Source organism: Zonotrichia leucophrys, chromosome 4 (genome assembly GCF_028769735.1).
Source record: "Zonotrichia leucophrys gambelii isolate GWCS_2022_RI chromosome 4, RI_Zleu_2.0, whole genome shotgun sequence".
In the NCBI taxonomy this organism is placed as follows: Eukaryota; Metazoa; Chordata; class Aves; order Passeriformes; family Passerellidae; genus Zonotrichia; species Zonotrichia leucophrys.
In genome coordinates this window covers 32,605,317-32,627,872 of record NC_088173.1, presented here as the reverse complement: position 1 = coordinate 32,627,872, position 22,556 = coordinate 32,605,317, and the positions used below count along the sequence as shown (strand labels likewise).

The window sequence follows — 22,556 nt, the reverse complement described above, 5'->3', positions numbered from 1 at the left end:
GAGTGAAGGACCTTTTTGGCATCAGTGATACCTGTGAGTGCTGACTGTGCTGCGTCATCAGAACTGAGGTTTTCAGGTTGAGCACACAGAGGAGTGGACCAAAGAACTGGGGACTGCTTGGAAAAGAGTGGTTTAGGTGTTTGTTCTGGCTTCACCCCCAGGTACTGCTGGGGGAGACAGGTCACAGCAAAGTATCAAGTGGCATTGCTTGCAGGTCATTCCTTCTCTTTTTTTTTTTTAGAAGTTTTTTTTCTACTTGGGGTTATTTACCTCATCTACTTTTTAAGTGTCTGCCAATAATTAAAAAAGGATTCTACACACTGTGATAAATATCCTTTGTTAAATTTGCAGAAGTAACACTAATTCAGCCATCTCCTTAGTTGGCAGCTGGGTAGGTGAGTTGATGATTTTTTTTAGTGTGCTTCTAACATATTGTGGTTTTATGGGTTATTGTTTAGACTTTGAAAAAGTCAAGTGGAAAACAGAAGTCTTCTCATCTAGCACACCCCCCATTGTGCCAAAGCATGATGCAGCACAATGACCATGCATATCCATGTCACCAAACTTTTCCCTTGAGTGAACAAAGTGGCACAAAGAATAGGTTGCAAATCTCCATGTGTCCAGCACTTGGAAGGGACAGGATGTTTTGCTAGGGCCTTGCTGAAAGGTTTTTCCACAGAGGAGTTATGAGATTGAACAAATCAAAGGGCAGCTCTAAGCTGCAGAGAAATATCCAGCACCTCTTGTTTTCACCCAACTCAATTTTCCCCTACACATTCCCCTCCTTCTGTGACTTTATAAAGTTCCCAGATTTCTCAGCTCACTTCTGCTGCTTACCAGTTTTATGTCTGATGTTTTTTCTCAGCTTTTCAGTCCAGCTTGGTCTATCTCTCAACCCATTCAGTTTCCTCCTCAGTTCCCAAATACTGGGATGAACAGCACCATCCACTGTGCTGTAGCACTGCCTGCCGTAGCCTCTCACAGGCAGGAAACAAGGCTGCTGGAAAAGTCCTGCTGAGCTGGCATATTCCTTTGGAGGTGACATTGTGAGGAAATTCAACTCCTCAGATCCCTGGACTCTGAATTAGTACAGCCAGGGGCGGTTACTGATTTATTGTTGGGCCATTCTAGGTCAGATCTTTGGAGGAGCTGCAACAAATGCACTCCTTCTTCAAACCCTTCTGCTCATGAGTAAAGATTTTGTTTAAGCAAAGCTTCATGGAATGTACTGTAATGCTTCAAATTAGATGTAAAGATTAGACCTTAAAGATCATCTAGTTCCAACTGCCTCCTCTGCTATGGGCTGGGACGCCTTTCACTTGACCAGGTGGCTCAAACCCCATCCAAGCTGGCCTTGAACACTTCCAGGTGTGGGGCATCCACAGCTGCTCTGGCAGCATATTTCCGGTGAATCACCACCCGTGTTCCTTCTCAATACTTTTGAAAATCTCTAGGTTGGTGTGCCACTGATGAAAGTAAAGTTTTAGGAAAAAAAAAATCAATCTATGAACACTTTGAACAATTTTTTTCTTTGGACTCACATTATCAGTATTTTAGGAGTAATGGAAATTTCGTGACAATGTGCGCATCCACGATTGAAACTGCAGTTTAAATCAAAGGGGTTTTTTATCATTTTTTGGCAATATTTCCAATAATGCCCAGTATAGCCCTGGAGTGGCTTATGCTTTGTAGCCTTTGGCATGTGATTCATTGCCCAGGTTACATTGGTAGCACCTCCACACCATTCATTTCAGGAGGGAGGATTTCAGAGTCTCACAGGATCAGGTTGTTCTTTGGATGTTTTTTGTATTCCTGTAATGCCTAATGCCACCTGGCAGAGATTTTTTACTTTGATACATGTTGTCAAAGGGAAAAGGGATGTTTCTGCTGCTGTTAACAGGCAGCTGTTGGGGGTGTTAACTTGGCTGTTTGGGGAGGGTGTTTGCTCTTCCCTGCCACTTTCATCTCCGGATTCTAAGAAAGGAATTTTTTACTTAGGCAAAACATAGTTTTTCCCAGTTGGCAGCTGGGAGAATAAGGATTAAGTTCTCTAAACAAAGCTCAGTGCCCTTGTCAGGTGTCTCTTTTCAGATGGTCTCCAAAGCCATAGTAATCAAAAGGCAGGTTTCAGGCAGAGCATTCCTTCGAAACACCTGCTGGATGGAGCTGAACACAGTATCCTTGGAGTGTATTGTGCTCTAACAGTGTGTCCCTTGTGGAAATTTCCCCTGAAATTCACTGAACACAGACAGACCATAAGGAAATAGAAGACACTTCTGCAACACTGGGAGCACTTGGTGTCTGTTTCCATAACCCTCTTGAGAAGATGCATGAAGGAACTCTTTGCAATGGCATTTTTTCTCCCTGTTTTTAAACATTCTTTTGCCTGTAATGGATCCAGACTCTAAGGAAAATTTCATTCCTGTTAAGAGAGAACTGGTATTGTAAAAGCCTGGCAGCTTGAGTCCAGCTGAGCTGACTGGTGTCTCTTCATCTCCACTCTTGTGCGTGGCCCTTGTTGGCTCTCCTATATATCATCTTCTTTCACACTACACTGCAAATGCTACTTTTCACCTTCCCCTATAAATTAACAATTCAGTTGCATAATGCATGGTAATCCTCTGCTAAATGTGAAGTTCTCCAGCTGTGCACAAAGAACATAAAGCTGTGGAAAGTAAAATTTTACTGCTCTGACAACCAAAACCCCAACTGGCAGAAGCTGCTGTTCACAAGAGATCTCATACATTGAATAGGGGAAGACATGGTAAATTGTGTTATTCATTCCAGTTTCAGTTTGACTCATTTGAAAAATCAAAGCAGTTTATAAAGTAGCCTTATATTTCAAAATATTGATTAACCTTTTGGAAGAGAAAGAAAAAAAAAAGGATTGTGTAGATGAAACTGAACATCTTCCTAGGGAAATAGCATTAAACAATTAAAGGTCTGGAGACAAATGTGATATGGATTTTCTTATTTGAAAGAGATGTTTTCTTGCCTGCCTTAAAAATAATCTCAGAGGAGATTAGGAAACATGGGTAGAGTCAGAGAGTGATTTTTAATGCTTCTTTGTTCTTCTGAGATTAAGCTATTATGATCAAAGAAACACAGTGCAATGTTCAAAGTGTAATAAAAATATGTTTTAATTTAACTTAAAGCTTGTTGCAACTTCTCAATCTCCTGAGTGAAGAAAAACCAAAATACTATAGTCTCCTTATTTCCAAAGATTCAGTGTTTTTTCAAAACAGTTTTTCCCTGAGATCCTTAGCAATTCTTTAGCTGTTGTTTTCCCTTTTTATTCCTAAACCTCTTTTTGAAGAGAATAGTCTGGGATAGAGGGCTTGGAACTAGGTGACCTTTAAGATCTTCATGGTCCCTTAAAATTCAAACCATTTTATGATTCTAGGATTTCAGACTGTCACCAAGACTGATGCTACAACTGATCTAACTTCTATTCATATTCTGATGTGAATACAATAATGGGAACAGTATTGTTGGAATCTTGGAATTCCAGTGATAGAATTATCTTGATAAACACTTTGCAGAGAACAGATCTTTTGGCTTGGTGAGCAATTAACAGTAATATGTAGTCTCTCTAAAACTATAATATGTGTTTTATGAATGTTACATTGAAACATTTTGGGTTTAGGTTATTTTCTTTACTGTTCATTAGGCAAAGTTAGAATTTCAGTGTTATGAAATTAAAAAGTGGAATTACATTAAATTAATTTTTTTGTACTAAAAATTAAGAGATACAGATTCAGTTTTTGAATTAGTTCAATTTGCATTTTGTCAAGAGTGACGGACAGTAAGTGTGCAAAGAACTTTGAATTGTCTAGGCTGTCCCTCCACCTGATAGCCCTGTACCTAAACCATTTCTGACACCTGTTTGTCTAATAATTTTTTAAACCTTTGGGAAGAAATGTTTATTCTTGCACCTCTGTAAACAGTCTGCTTCCCTTCATTGTTAGGGTTTCAAAGAAAAGTTGATGTTCTGGGTGTCTGAGATCTCAGTGTTCAAATTTCAGCCTTTGTTTCTCACCTCGTGCAAGAGCACAAGGAGCAGGGCTACATTTCGTCTGTCTTTGCAGAGAATCTTTACTCATTTCAGAGCTGTTACCATGTGGTCCTTGTCTCTAGACTGAATAAATCTCATAATTGTAGTCTGTCCTCATAATTAATTGTTTTTAAATTGGTGAAGATGCTTTTTGTAACTTTCTGGATTTGTTTTTCACAAGTTTTTCTCCCCTGGGAGCAATGCTGCCCAAAGCGCAACACTGCTCTTGAAGTGAATTTCCTGCCCTGAGCAGGAGGCTTGTTTATCCTTTCTTACACAGAGGAGTCTGTTGATATCTCCTGGTATTGTAACTTCTTTCTCATAAATTATTACACTGATGACTCACATTAAGTCAGTGACCTCCTGTCTAGTGCTGCACATTATTGACTAGCCAGTTGTTCTCCATGTTGTGTTTGTGCGCCAAATGATGACAGTTCATTATTTGGACTTGTCCTTACTGAATTTGTGGTGTATCAGGAATGTCTCTTATGGATTTGTCATCAGTGCACATTGTTCCTGTTGTTAATAATTGCTGCTGTTTTTACAGAGGGTTTGGGAGCAGGTCGAAATTACAGAGTATAATGGTATTGGTGGCAGCACATGGAAATACATCCTCACTGCTGCCAGGGGAGGGAGCTGGAGTTGGCAGGGGGGTATGGGAATGGGGAGAAACTGTCCTGCTGCTTCTTCTGATAGGGAATTAGGAAAAAATTGTATGGGAGGCTGGGACCACTCCTGCTCTTCATCTGGTTGGTCTCTCTGCCCCCATTCCCATGTGAGTAGTTCCAGCAAGTTGGATTTCTGTGGCTCACATGTAGGCATGCAAGAGGGCCAGTGGCTGCTTCCCCCATCAGTGGCCTGCTCCAGTCCTGAAGATGTTCCCTGCAGACCTTCATTGCTGAAAGAGCAGTCCCCTTGGGGGGTAACATGAGTTTTTTTGAAAAAGGCAGGCTGTGCTTGGCCAGGGAAGGAAGAGCAAGGAGACTTGGTGGTTCACCCAAACCTCAACTTTCATTTAAGCTGCTCAAAACGTGGAGCAAGTGTTAACTGCTGCAGTGATGGCCCCCCTTCCTCACGGTGGCTGTGAAGTGATGGATTATTTACTGTCTTACTCACAGCTAGTTCAGTTGTGCTGGAGCTGGGAGCTTGAACTGTAAAACCCCTGAAGGACACCTTTGCATCAAGACATGTCCATCCTAGATATTTGATAAGATTATTTTTCATTTATCTGTGGATATTTATCTCAGCTGTGGGCAGAGAACAGCTCCACTTGGAGAGGCTGATGTGGAACCCCTGCAGCAGCAGCTGCTCTTTGCTCTGCATTCCCAGGGTCAGGTGCTGCTGCCACATCCCTGTTGAGCTCAGGGAGGCACTTCCCCACTGGCACGGAGGGATCCTGCTATCTCTTTCACAGGATGTGGAGGGAGATCAGTGCCGTGGCTGCTTCGTATCATCCACAATTCCACATGTCAGTATTCTTGCTAACCTTTTCAAACAGTACCAAGAATAAATGATTGACATCTGAAACAGCACATTTGTTCTTAGCAGCAAAGACTAGACCCAGAGTGACTTATTGTAAAGCTTCTCTTCCACCAGACAGCCATCTATATTGAAGCTTATTAAAGTCATGTGTTCAATTTTTTCATAATTGCCCCCATTCAAACTGTGGCAGGCTGCCAGGAAAGCACTAAGTGGAAGTTTCTGTCAGTCCACCTGTCTTTCTGCAGCTAACGAAGTGTGCCGGTTTTTGTCTTGTAGACGTTACACAATTCACTGTCAGAGGAACTTGTTATATATAGACTTAAAATAAATTAGTGTGAGACAAGGCCAAAGCCATTCAACTCTACTTCTTTGTACAGCAAGTCATGTATTTATTATACAGAGTGACACATTAATACTTTGTTTGGGTGGAGAGCTTATTCTTAAACAAGAACAGGCAATTCTGGTTCTTGGCCATATCCATCTGTTAAATGTCCTAATTAAAAAGGATGACATCCTGTGTAGCATGGGTTTCATCAAGGGCACCCACCAGTCTGGATTATGGCTCTGCTACTTTCATTTATGGGTTAGTTTGAAGCTCTTCAGGCAAAGAGCAAGGGTTGCCATGTTTTCAGGCCCTTGTCCTCTGCTAAAGCTCAGTTTTCAGCAGAGGTCTCCTTTTGCTACACTTCTAACCATAGGAGAACATCAGCAATTGCCTCCCATCAGCTTTCTTGGAGAAGTGGGAAATTAATTTTACAGTCTTCCAGGAAATAAAGTCTTCTAGGAAATAAAAGGAGTTTTAAGTTTACCACTCCTGATCTCTACAAACAATAGGTATGCAGCTTATCAAACCTGTAATTAATTCACAGTTGGAAGTGCCTCCAGGACAGAAACTTGACTGCAGGAGAAGCAACACTAACAAAGCAAAGGGGAAAAAAAAATCTCCTGTTTTCTATCAGAGCAATTAATCTTGAAAATTTTCTTTGCCTGTGAGGAGATTGGCAAAGACAGCTGTTGCTTCATCCTGGAAATCAGCCCAAAAAAGGTCTGCATAAAAAGATCTCGCAGTGATTTCATTGTAAGCAGTAAGTTTAGCAGCAACTTTCTGGATTTTCCTTTATTCTGCTGTAAGATTCAGGTGTGCTGGCATGTATTCATAGAAGGAAATGAGCAAGCCAGCAACTTGGCTTGCTGGCCATTAGCATTAGCTTCTGGATGAGCTTACACAATTGATCAGTTGAATGATCTCAGAGTAAGGCTGACACCTTCACTTTGGTGATATCCAGCCTGTCAGCACATGTTTTTCTTGTCCAGCCAGCTTGTGAGCAGCCATGTACAGTGTCTGGTCAAGCCTGAGAGGGAATAAAACATAACCTCCCTTGGATAAACTTTAGGCTTCCCCTGATTGCTGTTACAGAGACCCTCTTTTGTCAGCTGCTCTCCTGGAGGACTTTTTCAAATTCATTTCCCCTGTTCACCTTCCTCAGAAAGGTTATGTTAACACAAGCTTCTCCCTGCAGAGTCTTGCCTCTTTTAGGCACTTCGATTAAGAATCTTCAGCAAATCTCAAATTTTTGAAGAATTCATATACAAGGATGCAATTCACCTTCTTTTTATGTATTGCTAGCTCTGTTTTTGTTCCTGGGAAACTTGGGAAAGAGAAGAGAGGAAAGGAAGGCAGTTGAGGAGGTTGCCAATGGTTAAATTTTTGCAGTGGGTTAATTCTTGCTAAGAGGGGTATATGGCTTGTGTCAGGTGACTGGGCATATGACTTGTACTCTGCCTGATGGATTTTCTGGTTCTGGATGTTTTTGCAGGCTGGATTAACTTCTGTGACCTGTTTTTTCAGGGTGAACATAAATGTGATTCAGACAATATTAGACCTAATCAGGATTAGCTCCTTTGTTATTTTGCCTATGAGGATGACTGAGGTGACAGTTTACTGTTCCATAGGTAGGAGAAAACACTGCAGGGTAAATTTACACACAGTTAAACCCAGCTGCTTTTCCCAGCAATGCAGAAATTTGTCTTTTATTCCAGTCTGCAGTGTGCACATTCAGGCAGCATGCAGAAGAAAATGAGATGTAATCTCCCATCTTTGCCCTTGCAAAACATTCGTGCTCCTGTGGAATATCTGGGTCTCAATGGATAGACATTAATTGCATTGGAGGGTTGGAAAAAACATCCTAATATCTTGATGATCTATTAAATAATTTGAAGACTCTTCTAAAATGAAGCACTAACATTTCATCAGTCTATTCAGGACCTGGAGAATGGTCTTCTCTTCGAAATAGTGTGAAAGGGCCTTAGCAATGTATCGCAATTTAACCAGACAAGCATTATTTGTCTAGGGTTTTTCACGCAGCTCTACTATTGGGTTCTTTCGTCACAATAATGCTTCCTAAGATTACTGTGTTGTTTTATACCTTCTGAAGGAAATGCCAGAGCTTAGAGTTTTACCTCTTACCTCTTACCTCCCACAATATTTTCTTACTGTTTTCTATACACTGAATGTGTCTGCTTGCAAATGTGTCCATCAGCATCTATTCAGGGTATGAGTAACAGCACTGGACTTGAAGGCTGCACTTCTGTCAGCACTTAGAAGACTGAGATGAGAACTGGAGTCTCACTTTAAAAGATACAGTGGAGAAATGCACGCCAGTTTAAAGCCCAGGTGGTTAGACTCGGAAGTTTCTCACCCCAAATTGTCATTGGTTCAAACATTTTAAAATTAATTAAATAATAGATGCTATATATTGTACAAAATCTCAGCAAAGGGCAGCATTCTGTCCTCGCACAAAAGCAATCCCAGTGTATTGCAGGAAACAAAAGGCAGTGTTTTGACTGAGAGGATTTCACCTCTCTCTTTCTTCTGGTAAGGAATTAAGGTGAGCTTCTGGGAGACAGGTGATAATGGAGAAAGAATTCAAATAGCTGTTTTGCCTCTGATCTATGGAGCTTGGAAGTAAATCCTGCTGCCAAACACTTGAAACTAACTCCCAACATAAAAAATGGAATCTGTTCTTTTCTGCATCTTCACTGCTGTTCTCCACACAGTTTGCAACAAGACGGTTGAAGTACAGACACATATCCAGTGTAAGCAAGTTTCATTTATAATTCTACTGTAATGGGCATTTTACTTAGAAACACCAGTTTTCAGGTTATAATTTCCATTTAAAGTTACATAAATGAAGGTTAATATCTGAGCTGGTGAATAAAGAGGGGTTTTCTTTTAGGTGGTTTTTGGCAAAGTTTAACTCTAATTCTAGTGAGATTTTCTTCAACCTTCTCGGATTATTCTGTGGGGAACAGCATTCATCCAGTCTTATCCTAGCAGGATATACTAGTGCAAAGTACAGATCTCTGTGGAGAATGAAGATCATTGCATGAGTTGGTCCTATTTTCAGAGGCAAATATTTATGAAGAATAATATATTGCAGCATTCAAAGTAAACCTGTAGATTCCCTTTGCAGCACTACTCTCTGCAGTCGGTAGCAATTAAGATTTGCCCCATAGATTTTACGTGTTCTCTACCTAAATATTTGTTCTGTACTAACAGCAAAATACCCTACACAGTGTTGCTCATGACTGACATTTTGAACACTAACTGTTGAAAGGCAGGGGGAAAAAAAGCTGGGCATCTGATGCATTCTGATCTTGAAAAGGTATTTAATACCCTGAAAATGTTACTGAAAAATGTATTTCTGTTGGTTTAAGTAATGACCCTGCCAGGTGGGCTGGGAGCAGAGGGGACGGGGAAGAAGTGGCTGTTAACAGTAGCGTGCTATGTGAAGTATGCTGAAATTACCCTTAAAAGTCCAAACTGGGAATGAGGCTTGCTGCCAGAACTGGAGAGCTTTTCTTAAGGCTGCCCTGTGGCTTAGTAGAGACTTACACATCAGGACTGCCATGTAATCAGTGCTGAATTTGTCTGATATTTGATGCTGTAGCTTACAGTTGATTTACTAGCAAATGCAGACTGTGTTTGCTTGTAGCTCTGTTGTACAGAGAGCCATGTAGGGTTTGAAAGGCATCTTTAAACCTTCTCCTTCAGTATTAAGCTCAAGCAGCCCTGTGCTAATAGAAGTGAAGCTGTGGTGGAAGTGAAATCGAGCTGCCCTAAGAAGTTTGTATGGTGTGTGACACAGTGCACAATGCAACACAGCAGTGGGAGAAGGGACACAATCCTTAGCCAGCCTTGTTTCTACATCCCACCTGTATTTTATGTTACTTATTTCCTTCTCTCCTTCTTGCTGTCTCTTAATAAATAAATGGAGAGAAGCACAATCAGCCTTCACACAGTAGAATGTTTTGAAAAGGCTTGAGTGAGGTTTGCTACTGAAGGAGAGCTGCTAGACAATTCCCTTCCTCTCAAAATGCCACTTTTCTGGGATTCCGTGGGAAATATGTGCTGTGTCCTATGTGATACTTTTTATCACATACTTTGGGCTGGCCCCAGCTGTGGCTGAAACCCTTCTTTCACCCCTGGGATTTAATCATCAGTGTGAAATAGCAGCCTCCTTACATATTAAAAAACAAAAAAAAGAAAAGAGTGTGGTTTGCATTAAGCCTTATTAAAACGCAGAATTACTTCTAAGTGAATTATTAATACCTTTGTGAGACCAGAGCTCTGAGGTGAATTTGTGGAATGGGTATTTTCCCAAATTTCTGCTGCCTTCTGTGACAAAGTCTTGAATACCAAGACGATGGTAGAATGCTCACTTGTTTTAACTAGGACCCTGCAGATCATTTTATTTTCACATCTAAATAGGGCTTTTGTGAGTTTTTATCATAATTGTAGATATTTGACTGTCTCAGTATGTCATGTGACTGCCTTTAAATTTCCTAAGTGCTGACACTTCAGCATTTCCACTTTTGGGAGAAAATACACTTTACTTGGCTTTATCTTGCATTTCTTTTTTGTCTAATGTGTGATCTTAGCATCCTATTAAAATATGTAGATAGAATAGGAAATTCCCAATAAATTTTTTCATTATTAGTCCGAAATTTTCTCTCAGAAAACTGGGAAGTGATACGATGGATAGAGTTGAAAATTTAAAACAATTAAAAAGCATAAGAAAATAAAGACTAGCAGAAAAATGTTTGGGTTTGGGCCCAAAGTACTCACAAATTTGAGTTACACTTGACTAATAGTTTCAACTAAATAAGTGCAGGATTTTTGAAATGGTGTGAGTACAACTTGTTCTCAGTAAAATGTAAATACTTTTCTTTCAAAATAACATTTCCATGTAAACACTGACCTAGCTCTAAGCAACAAAACCCAGAATACAATGATTTCAACAAGGAGTAAATAATCTAGAAAATAAACTAAATCATGTGATCTGAACAATATGCATTCAAAATTACAGGTTGACTGGAACTGGAGGAAGCTTCAGTAACTTACTTAAACTTATTTCCAATTTTTATTTTTAGTGGTCTCCAAATGTGAAAATTCCTTACACAATCATTCTGAAGGTTTGGCACCCCTGTTTTATTTAAAAAAACTCCTCAAACAAATAAACAGACAAAAGCCCCCCAAAATACATAATGACCAACAAGAGAGACCATCCAGGGAGAATTATTACAGAGGTGAGAGTGAAAAAGAGGGAGGGAGAGAAAGTACCCAGCCTCCATGTGACTCCAGCTCACCCTCATTTTAACTGGGAGATTTTCAAGGTTGCTTTGTGCTTCCATTTGAACTTCTCTGTAGAAGTGTCCTCTGTCACTTGAATGGCAGCATTATTGGTGGCACCGGGTTCTTCGCGGATAATGCACTTGCTGTGCTGCTTTTTGAAGCTATTTTCAAGTTAAACAAAGCATCTCCCCTGCCAGAAATGCAGATCACTCAGTGGCTTTCCTCAAACAGAAACTCCCAGGCGTCTCCTTGCAGGGAAGCGCCTGCCTTATAAACAAACACGGCCCGGGGAGGCTGGCCTGCTGGCTTGCAAAAATAACCTACACCGAGGCAGGGTAAATAGTTTACATCTCCTTCAGCCTCTGGGTTGTGTCACAGAGCTGCTGGTTGAAAGGAGAAAATCCGCTGCAGCCTGAAACACGCATCTTTGGAATGGGAGGATAGAGAAGTTGTACTTTAGATGGGTTTTTGTGGAGGGAAAAAGGCTCTAAACCGGCATCCTGCAGACCACAGCTGGCAAAAGAGCATCACTGTGTCTGGCGTTGGCAAGAGGCATCAAAACAGTACCCAGAGTAAAGTGTTTCAGACATTGTGTCCTAGGGCACATGCAAGAAAAGACTTGCTTCTGACTCATAACTTTAATAAACATGAAGTGCAAAAAACAAAATGAATGCAAACCATGGTAGTAGAGTGTGTCACCTCTCCCTTAGTGCCTGATTGTAAGTGCCAATAGGCAAAGAAGAGTGAAAGATGCTTTAGAAATATTACTCCAAATGTATTTTGGAAGGATGAGTCCAGAAAATGATTCGGTATCATTGTATCTATGTTATGTGGGAGGAAACTTTGTGACTAGGTTTTGATGGCTTAAATAGGAGGAGAGGACACCTGCCCAAATTCTACCAGACACCAGTTTTTCTTTCTTTACAGCCTAAATCGGATTATTTAGGTTTCAATTTCCATCACTTGTTTTTCTTTAACAATAATCTCTGCACCTTGGGGAACTCCCAGCACATGTGATTTGGGACTAGAAGATGAAGAGGTCCCTCAACCAATGGGCTGCAAAATGAGGAGTGGGGAAACACCTGCACATCCCTGCTGGCAGAGGAATTTTGACAGGGGTGTTTCTTTTGGCAAGAACTGCTCCCTAGCTGGTGTTGCTGTGGAAGTGGAGTCCTTTGCTGATACCCTGATTGCTGCAGGGTGGGTTGAGAAGTTCACAAGCAGGGCTAACAGCTTGAGCACCTTGTCCTCCATCTCTTCTCCTTGCATGAACCCCTGGACACCTGTTGTTGAGAGAAAGCTGAGCCTGTTAAAATCTATGGCTGGCTTTATTGAGGAGAGATTGGGTCCTACCGGTCAGACAGACCTGTGATGTCATCTGGAGGATTTTGGATATCCTCTGCTGGGATAAGTGGGAAGGAGTATTGTGCTGACTTTCTCATAGAAAAGGGTGAAAGGGACAGAAAGGAGTCACTGGCAGAATGATCTGTGTCTGCTGTAGGGCAAATTAAGCAACAAATATTGGCATACAGGAAAACTATGAAATTCTTCAGGAATAGGGAGAAGATATTTCTAAAGGAAATTTTCTAGTGCCTCAGTTCTTTAACAGATTCTTCCCCTTTCCCCCCACATCTCTAAGATGTGTGATTTTTGGTTGTTTTTCAGTGGGCTGCCTTTTTTCCCCCCCTTGTTCACATATTTTCATTTGAAAGCTCTCTAAAAGAAGTGTAAAAAGAAAAAAAAAAGAAGAAATAATCTGTTTTACTGAACTTTTTTGAACTTCTGTGAGTAATACAACATACAGGTGGAGTAACATGATTATGCTCATTTCTTGTAAGCATGTTTGAAAAGCATGGGTTCTTTCACCCTTAATTTGGCAGTATTTTGAACTGTTCTAATACCATGATCTATATAAAGTACAGCTGTTCCTTGCTAGAAGTGTGCTGAGCCTCATTTTGCATAATTGTTACAGGCAGAAACTGAATTTACCTTTGGCAGAAGCAAATACTCCTGAGAGTGCTAAGAAGGAGAAACTTTGCAGGAAAAGGAAAAAATGGTCTTAAAACACTTGATTAATATTATTGCTGAATCTGAAACCATTTTATACTAGTGAAGGAAACCAGAAATATGATGCTAGAATACTATTGTTCCTAATCATCTCTTTCTTAATGGGTGTGAGGTTTTTAAGTTCAGGTTAAGGTTTGGGTTCTTCCCAAGGCTCCTTAGTATTTCATGGGTTACAGAACAATGAATGTGAATCCAAGAGGGACCCTGTAAATCTATTGCAATGCATGCTGCTCTTTATTTCACCTTAATTTTTAACATCATAACTCAATTTATTTTCAGTGGGAGCTAAGATACAGGAAAGAAGCAGGGGAATTACTTCACTACATAATTTTTTTAATTGACTTTCTCTAACTGACAGAGACAGGAAGAGGATTTCTCTGCAGGTAATATCTTTCCTTGAATTGCAGGTGATGGCAAAACTAAAAATGCTTGCAGTAAAGTGTGGAATTTCATTCTATAACTTTAGTGTTTTTGAAGGTTTGAAAATTTTAGATTGTTCCCTGTCCTAAAGTTGTACAAACAGAAATCACTGATTCCTTCCTGAAGCAGAGCAAGCTTTGGATTTGAGTCAGCCCAGTGGTAACTCACATCAATGGTACTGATGAGAAGAAGTAGGGTTGTTTCTATCCTGAGTGTGTCACCTACTGAAACTGCAGCCAAGAGGATGTAGAATAAATGATGAAGTTGTAATTCTGTTGGTTTTGTATTTAACTCTTCCTCTTTTTCTCCTTTCTTTAAATGCAGTTTCTTAGGTTTGTTGATTTATTACAATGATTTTCATATAAGAAATTTTATTGCTGAGTAAGAAAAATATGTAGTACAAGATTTTTTTTTTTTTTCTCTCAGAGTGTATTTTAGACAATTCTGAACATAAATTTATTAACCTTAGTCTTTCAAGTAGCTATTAAAAGGTTTGTTCTTACTTGTTTTAGGTGGCTAACATTTAGTGGAGAAGTTGTGTTCAGCCTACCAACACTTCTCCATCCCTAGTCTTGATGTGAGCTTCGTGTTTTTCTCACGTATGGAGTCAAGGTTTTAAGCTCCAGTTCTAAGCTAACTTACAAGACAAAGATAACAGAGAAATGATGACATTTCCTCCCCAGCAGTACTCACTCTGACTTCTCTTGGTAGAGCCCAGCTGATGGAAAGCGTGCCTTGTGGCTCTGCTCCTGGAGAGGCTCTTGCAGCCGTGCCTCACTGTTCCGTTTGGCAAACATCAGTCGTAGTTGCAGCTGAATTTCTGATTGCTGCTCCTGGGTCTGTGCCATGTGTGTTCCACATCCATGTCAGCGGGCAAAGTAGGTGTTTCCAGTGTGGGGCCTGCAGTGTTCTAAAGAAACATTTTTTGGGTAAGATTAGTTAACTGTGGTGTATTTTATAGAAGAAAATAACTAAATCTGACATATTTTCTGATGTCACGCATGTTCGAGTGTTTACATTGATTTTTTTGCTGAATGTGTTGCTAAATCTTTGAAATGTGTTTCCTTAAGCATGGTGGTAATTTAGGGAGAAAAACATGAATTCTGTGTTAGAGTGAATCAAGTGCTGTTTTTGGAAGGGTTTTTCCACTGTCTGGACATACAGATAAATCTGGTTCTTTAACTCACAGAGACTGAACTTCTGTCCACCGGATTCTGTCCAAGGGGAAGTGACTTTGAAAAGGAAAGCACTGTAGAAATACGAAATATTACATGTAGAAAAGTGTGGATGTCTATAATAATCACATTCATCTTTAAAAATGGTTTTTACCCTTTTCCTTCTTTATCTGACTGGAACTCAGTGATAATGGTTTTTCTATCTGGTATGGTCCCCCCTGGGGAAAGGACTTCAGCAAATCATTCCTCTATTGAAATACTGGGTAGGGAATTGATTTAGCAGTGGTGCATTAAAAGAACAGCAATAAGAAATACAAGCTGAGAGGGATAATTTCAGGTAACTTTATTATTTGGGTAAATAATAATCCTTGTGCTTATTTACAGAATATCCAAATACTTTTCCTTATTTCTTAGTTAAGGTTGATCAAACCAATAGTCAGGATGTAGCATGGAAGCAAACTCTTATTTGTGAGACTTGACCACCAACACATTCTTTAAGAATTCTGGTATTTTATGGAAGAAAGCTTATATTTTTATATTCTTTTACCCTATATTTAGCATCTATTTCCTTTCATATTCTGATGGAAAATATTGCACAATTCATGCATTTAGGTATGTTAGCAGTATTTGTAGTGAGCTACAGTGCATTACACTACTGAAGAAGTTTAATTTTACATCTTTACCTAGCTATAAAATACACTATTTTACACAAATGAGAAGTTGAAAGCTTGGGAAAATATTTTTCTTTCTCTCTGAAACTACACAGCATCTCAGCTTGAAACACATATTTGCTGTAGGCCCCTTGTTCTTTTGCCTTGGAGTATTTTTAGAGATTGACTGGAGCTGAAAGAAATGAAACTTAGCTGGATGAAAATTTTAATCTCTTTTAAATAGATTAAAAAAAGAAAAGGGAAAGAAAAAAATTATTTCAGTATTTTAAAACCATATTGGTGAGCATAACTACCTTCTTTCAAAGTGAACTTTCTACAAGACTCACACTGTTGTATTTTGTTAGCATTAGTTAAAACTTCTTTTTGGTTTTTGCTAAAGTCAGAGTTTCTAATTAAATTTTAATGGGTTAATTGAAAAAAGAAATACATTAAAAAAGGAGAAAAATTAAGTCTTTAAAACACTTTGGATGAATTTGGTTGAGGAAAAATGAGAAAGAAGAGTGATTTGAAGAACAGAATAATAAAATATGGGAAACATTGTTTTATCATCATTATTTTATGATTATGTGCCTTATTTTATAATCAAATATATGTGAACAAACTGTTACACCACGGCCTTGTGTTCATTGTGCACATGAGAAAAATGGTTATGAGAACCACAGCTCTCATACTTACATTGCTTGTATTGACATTATCTTATTGAATTCTATTGAAATATTTTCAATTTTCAAATTAGTTCATTTCCACAGTGATTTGTTCAATGGAACTAAGTCTGTGTTTCCTCAGTTTTGAGCCCTAACAGGTTATTATTTATTGATATATGTTGCATTTAGATAGAATATGTGTCTTCTATACATAATATATAAACAATATCTATTTGCTTGTTTATATTCCTTTTGAAATATCCCAGCCTGATGGAATTAAGCTGGTAGAAAGAGCATGGATGCATGGCTTACCTTCCCCCAGTGCTTTTGCCTGCATTTTCTTTTCCTGGTGTCCATATTTCTGGCAGTCTCTCATGGGTGTTCGTATTATGAACAGCAGGCAAAAGAATCACTGGAAAATACAGCACTGTTTGGTCTGCTGTTTTCCTCTGAGCTAGCAACTCGCAGTACAACTGGTTTTATCATTTCAGGATTGTTATTAGCCTGTGTAGGATAGGCAGAAATCCTCTGGCTGCCTTTCTGTTCTGTACTGTGTTATCCTCTGCTGTGTTTCAAGGCCATTCAGGATACTCTGGATGGAGCTTGGAAAGAGGGAATGTCTGCAGATGGCGTTCTTCTGTCAGTCTTGTAAGAAAATTCTCATCTGCTGGGTAGAAATGGTTTTAAAAGAACAGAGTTACATCAGTGACTTGCAGATGGGCAAGGTGCGTCATGGAGCATCTGGGACAAGGTGCCGTGGGTATTCATCACCTTGGGAAGAGGACCCACTTTTGGTTTCAGCATGTCACAGCCTCACTCTTTGGTTTTATTACTTAACAGGGTGCTTGAGTGTAGATCAGCTCTTTTTTTGGCTCCACAATGAAGCTGGGTGATGGCACATTGAAGTTTTTAAATTATTGTAGTGGCAAGGCTGCTCATGTTAACAGGGTCTGTGTGATGTTGCTGAAGACAAAAGGATTTTTCTAGGGAAGGGTAAAAGGCCATTTAAGGAGTGTGAAGAATTGCAGGTTCTGAAAAACACCTGCTTTAGGAATACTGTCCTCTTAATTCATGTGGGCTTGCCTGATTGCTGGGAGGAGTCACTCTTAGAAATCTATAAAATCCTGTTGGGAGAGTGATCTCTTTTTTTATTGGAACAGACTCTCTCTCTCTCATAATCCATGTCATAGTCTTTAGCACATTACTAGCATGTGATGAAACTGAATATTTTTATTGAATCTATTGTGTAGTGCCAGCGGACCTGAGTAGGAGAAACGATACTGGAGAGAACATAAAAGGAGTTTCTCTTCTCTTTGGATGGGCGTAGGAGAGTTCAATATTACCAGAAAAACTGCTTTGAACAATGCTGATAAAGAAGAGGTTTAATGAGGCTGGGGCTGTTAGTGGAAAATTAGTCCGTATTAGGGTATTATTCCTCAGGGAGTGTTTATAATGCTGGCAGGAATGCGGGAAGAGGGGGCAGATCAGATTCCAGCACAACCTTGCAAGCTTTCAGCTGCTGATGCGTGGTGCACCTGTGTGTTCCCCTGTCTGACCTCAGAGCTGGCTCGAAAATCTCTGGCATCTGGAAGTGTGGGGAAAGATCAGGTTTTTAATTTTTGTGTGGGGAGGGGAAAAAAAAAATCCATCTTTCTTTTTTTTTAAGCTTAGAATGCCTTGTATTTTACACCTTTTTAAAGGATACTGGAAACTATTCAGTGGGTAGGCTTTTTTGTGGTTGGAGGTTGGTTTTTTTCTTTTAATTTTTTTAAGCTAGTATCTTAAAGATCGCATAGCGATATGTCCAAAGAGATGAATAATACTCAGTTAAAAAATCTGGTTGGTTGGCAAGACTTGAGAAATTAATTTCATACTTTTGCTTATCTCAGGAAGAATGTTCTCCTTAGCAAGTGCAGATTTCAACATGACAGCTTAGGCATTTATCTCATTTGTGGAGGTCTGGAATAGCATCTCATTTTCAAATTGTAGCGATGTGGAGATAAAATGTAAATACTGCCGTATGAAAATTGTAACCTTGTACACAATCACTGGGCACTGCTGTAGGAACTTGTAAATTGTAAGTGCATGTAATTTACATCGCTTGGATTTAACTGTTTTATAATTACACTTTGATTTGTATTTTTTTTATCAGACATGGTGGGGTGGTTAAGCTGTGCTGCTTATGAACTACCATGTGAGTAATTTCTTGGTATAAAATTGCGCTTATTAAATGCACGGATTTTCTCTTTTGGAGTTTAAAAGTTGTTCGATTTGGCATCTGTAGCTTATTTCTTGCAGTCTACTTAATTGAATAGCTTCTCTGTTTATCTTAAAATGCAGATAAATGGCTTTCAGCGCAGTGTTTATAGCTTAATAGTTCCTGAAATGAGAGTCAACATTATCTCCTAGACTCTACTAGTCATAACTAATGATCCCTCTGCTTACACTGTTGGGCAAGCCCGGAGACACTGAACTCTGCAGAGAGCAAGGGCCCTGTGCAGTGGGAGGATAGTTTGCATGTGATGGCGCCTGCTAGACAAGGCTTTCATGGCTCAGTAGTGTTAATTGGGAACCAAAACTTGTCCTTGGCCACCTCTAACCTCCAACCTCCTGTTACTGAACTCTTCTAGGAATATGGACACAAACCTGAGGGGGAGTTGGCAGCGCACCGTGTTCTCCCTTCCCTCATCTTTTAAGGTGGATAATGTCAGATTGCTCTGATATTTGCTTCAGTTTTGCCCATCAGAGCACATTTTGCAACACAAAGTCTTTGCAGAAATTCAGTGTATTTAAATGTTCCAGTCGCTGGCAGGCAGCCTAACAAAGGCATTGTGTTGAGGCCTGGAAGAGGATGAGAAAATAATTAGCTGGCAATTACTGTATTTTGTTCTAGGCCTTTTTATATCACATTTAAATTTGTTAAATGAAAGAAAGATGATTTTTTTTTTGCATTTTCCTGACCTTTGGTTTAGTTGTGAATGGAGAGTTGTAAGCTTTCCTTTTTAATAGAGTGAAGTGCATGCTCTGGGAAGAGAGAAGGGAAAGAAAGAAAGAGAAGTCAAGTGGATTTACCACCCATCAGTAATGCTTTATTATTATTACCTTGGGAACAAAAGTTCCTTGCTTATGCATCAAACTAAAATAATATGGGGAGGAATGATGGCTTATGGTGTTAGGGGTTAATATTCTTTTACCTTCTGTCAGCTTGTCAATATGACCTTTTCCTGAATTTTTTAACTTGCAAGAGGAGTATTTATTGGAAATTGCAGATGTAGGTGTTGTGAGGTGGATATCACCCTAGAAGTATTTCAGCCAGCACTATGTTCTGGTTTCAAACAGAAACCAGAGCAATCTAGCAGGAAGAAGCAAACCAGGCAATCTAGCAGGAAGCTTTTGGTGGTTTGAGGTGAAGTTCAGCCAGCGATATACAAAACAGTCTGTATCCCCAATTTCTGTCTCCACAGCCATCTAGTCCACTGTTTTGAGAGATAATTAAATTTAAACATCTAGGTGTGTGACTGGTTGTATATGAAAGCTGTTCCTACTTAAAGACACTTTATATCAGTCTTGTTTATGTTCCAGCTCCCATGCTTTTCATTGTTTTTCTGAGTTTTCAGGTTATCTCAGAAGTAGGATTTGAGCTTTGTGTTGGCAGAGCAGCAGGCTGGTACAGAACACAGTCTGGGTAACACCACATGCACTGCAAAGGCCACAGGGTACCAAAAAAGCAAATTCAAAAGCTTTGAAGTCTCAAATTCAAATAAGTAGTTACAACTACTTACAACTCTTACTTAAAACAACTTAAAATTCTGAAGATGATTTTGGTGGATGTTGCCATGAGTGAGCTCCAGGAGACACAAGGCAGAATGAGCAGGATGCTCTCAGAGGGTTAAAAGAGAGGAATGTGATTGCTGCCAGGAGCACTGAGCAGTTTCTAGCAGGACCACGATTCAGCATTGTGTTGGCAGGAATTTAGACATCATCTGTCTCTTTCACTTGGTACATGTGGTCTTGATGGAGTTACAGGTAGTTCTCTAAACTAGGGATGAATCAGGAGCAGATCAGAGTATGGAGGAGGAAAAATTTAGCCATTGCCCCTGCTCATATCAGATAGCTTTAAAAAAGCATGTATAAGGCTCCAAAAAGGAATTAGGTATTTGAAAAAAAAAAAAAAATAAAGCATGCAAATTTTTTGAAAGAGGAAATTGGAGGCAGTTTTTTTATTTTGATTTTTGTTGTATAAAGTCTTGTTTTTTACATTTTACTCTGTGGTCTTATCAAATATCTAAATGTCCTACTTGTTTTAGTCAGAATCTTGAAGAGTTAGCTCTTTATAAGAAACCAGTTGAAAGTTCATATAGATCCAGATAACTTATGAGCATTTTCTCATAGGAATAAAGCTCCTATTTCTTTGGAAATAATCCCATTGGTAAACAGCAGCTGCAATAAACCTTCCACCAAGAAATTTGATATGTAGTTCTGAGTGTGCAGATATCTCTTTTTTTCATCACCAGTTTCCAAACGTGGAATTAGATTAGGGAATGATGGAGCAGAAGCTGAAGTATCATTTTGTAGAGAAGAACATTTCAGTACAAATGCTGGGAGTGTATTGTGACTGTAATGTGTGATGTTTACAGGTCAATATCAGAAAGAAACATTAGTAACAGCATCTGTTGCTCACCTCTGACAGCTGCTTGCTACCATGGAAATGATAGATGTTATATGGAGGAGGTGTGGTATATTATGGCCAAATTATCTGTAATAAATCCTGATTACCAGATTAAGTTAACTAAATTATTTCAAGTATCTGAAATATTAATCTGTGTGGTTTTGTTTTTAAATAATACTGCTTTGTTTTATATAAATATGTGTGGATCACAGTTACAGGGAATTTTGACAGTGGTTAGCCAGCTTGTGCAGCAAATGTCAGGATCATAAAATGCTCTCAATGGCTGTGTACTCTACCTTGAAATGAAAATCTTGCTATTGTTCCTTGGTGGGACCAAATTTTGATGCTGTTTGATGCAGTTTATGAAGTTTCCTGTCTTTTTTGGTTTTAGTTTTAGGTTTGTTTTTTTCTATTTTTTTGGTGTGGGTTTTTTTTTCTTTTTTGTTTGTTTGGGTGTGGTTTTGGGCTTTTTTTTTTGGCTGTTGTTTCTTGGGTTTTTTTTTGTTTTGGTTTTGTGGGAGTTTTCTGGGGTTTTTTTGTGATGTGCTATGATAAAGCCTATGTATCCTGATAGCAACTTCACAACCACTTTTCTGGATCCTTCTCTGAAAAAAAAAAAAATCCCAAATTGCTGGTTGCATGCCATTTCTTTTCATAGTCTGTTCTCAATTGGCATTTTTTGTACCATAAGAAGCCTAAAACCCCATGGAAACCTCCTTGTGATTGCTCTCAGAAGCAAATACGTGTTGGACTGGGTAAATGAGGGCCAGGCCACTGTGGTGTATCCTGTATCACAAGTAGCCCCACTTTAAAGGGAGGTGAGGAGCAGAAGGCTCCAGCTTCCGTGTGCGTTTTATATACTGACCTTGGAAGGCATTGCCAACCATCTGGAATGAGTTAGAAACTCTGTATTGCTCGGGATCTTTGTTTTATTTGTAATTCCAGGATTTTCTTTGCCTTTTGCCTTTTTACTGTCACATCCTATGTAGCCTGAGTACCCCTCTGCGCCGGGCTGGAATAATATTGTTTGCCAGCCTACAATCAAAGCGAGCGCAGAGGGAAACAGCTGAGCCGTATTAAGCAGAGGCAGCCGGGGCTGCATTTCTTTGCTGCTGAATAACACGCCACAGGTGCAGGATTAGCCCGGCCTACGGTGCTGTGTTTGCTTAGCAGAGCCACCCTCTGCCTCCTCACATGACTCCTCATCCTGGGGGAATCTGGCAGCGATGTAGCGAGCGCGCCCAAGCTCTGCGTAAGTAGAAAGCTTCAGCTTTTCAGCTCACAAAGCACTTGTGCTTCCCCCACCTCGTCTTTCCCCTTTTCTTCTTTTTTCTTTCTTTTATATTCTTTATAATTTTTTTTATTTTTTTAAGCCTGGCTTGAGCAGAACACTTATGAGGCTGGGGGAAAAAAAAGTAAAAGAGTGAAGTTTGGTGGGTTCTTCAGAAAGGTCAGAGAGGGACTGAAGAAAGAGCAGTGTTGCTGGGGTGCTGGCAAGATGTGGGGCAGCAGGGAGCCAGCTGCTCGTGGTGCACAGGGTCTTGTGTTTGCAGCTTTGGCTCCTGCAGGGACACATTTACACACATACACACACACTGGAGATTTCCTATTCATTGGCTTGGACTGGGGGTCAGGCTTTGTACAGTGTCAGGAGGCCGATGCAAGCCTTTAGGTGCACTTTGGTTGGTGTAGATTGAAGGAGGAAGGTGGTAGATTTACAGAGAAAATACTGCAGATAA

At 39.7% G+C, this 22,556-nt stretch overlaps 1 protein-coding gene across 6 annotated transcripts in view; it reads left to right on the top strand.

The window, feature by feature from the left end:
- Positions 1–22,556, top strand: part of BMPR1B (bone morphogenetic protein receptor type 1B) — a 251,679-nt gene that overhangs the window by 189,980 nt on the left and 39,143 nt on the right. Inside the window, exon 1 of one of the 6 annotated variants that reach the window (XM_064711048.1) lies at positions 18,317–18,342. The exons of 3 other annotated variants lie outside the window; for them this stretch is intronic. Coding sequence is in view for 1 of the 3 variants with exons in the window: in XM_064711042.1 (XP_064567112.1) it covers positions 22,012–22,069 (58 nt within the window). In the remaining 2 variants the exon portion in view is untranslated. Of the gene's footprint in view, positions 1–18,316; positions 18,343–21,942; positions 22,070–22,556 lie in introns of those variants that run through there. 2 more of the 6 variants (XM_064711042.1, XM_064711044.1) reach the window with 2 other exon arrangements.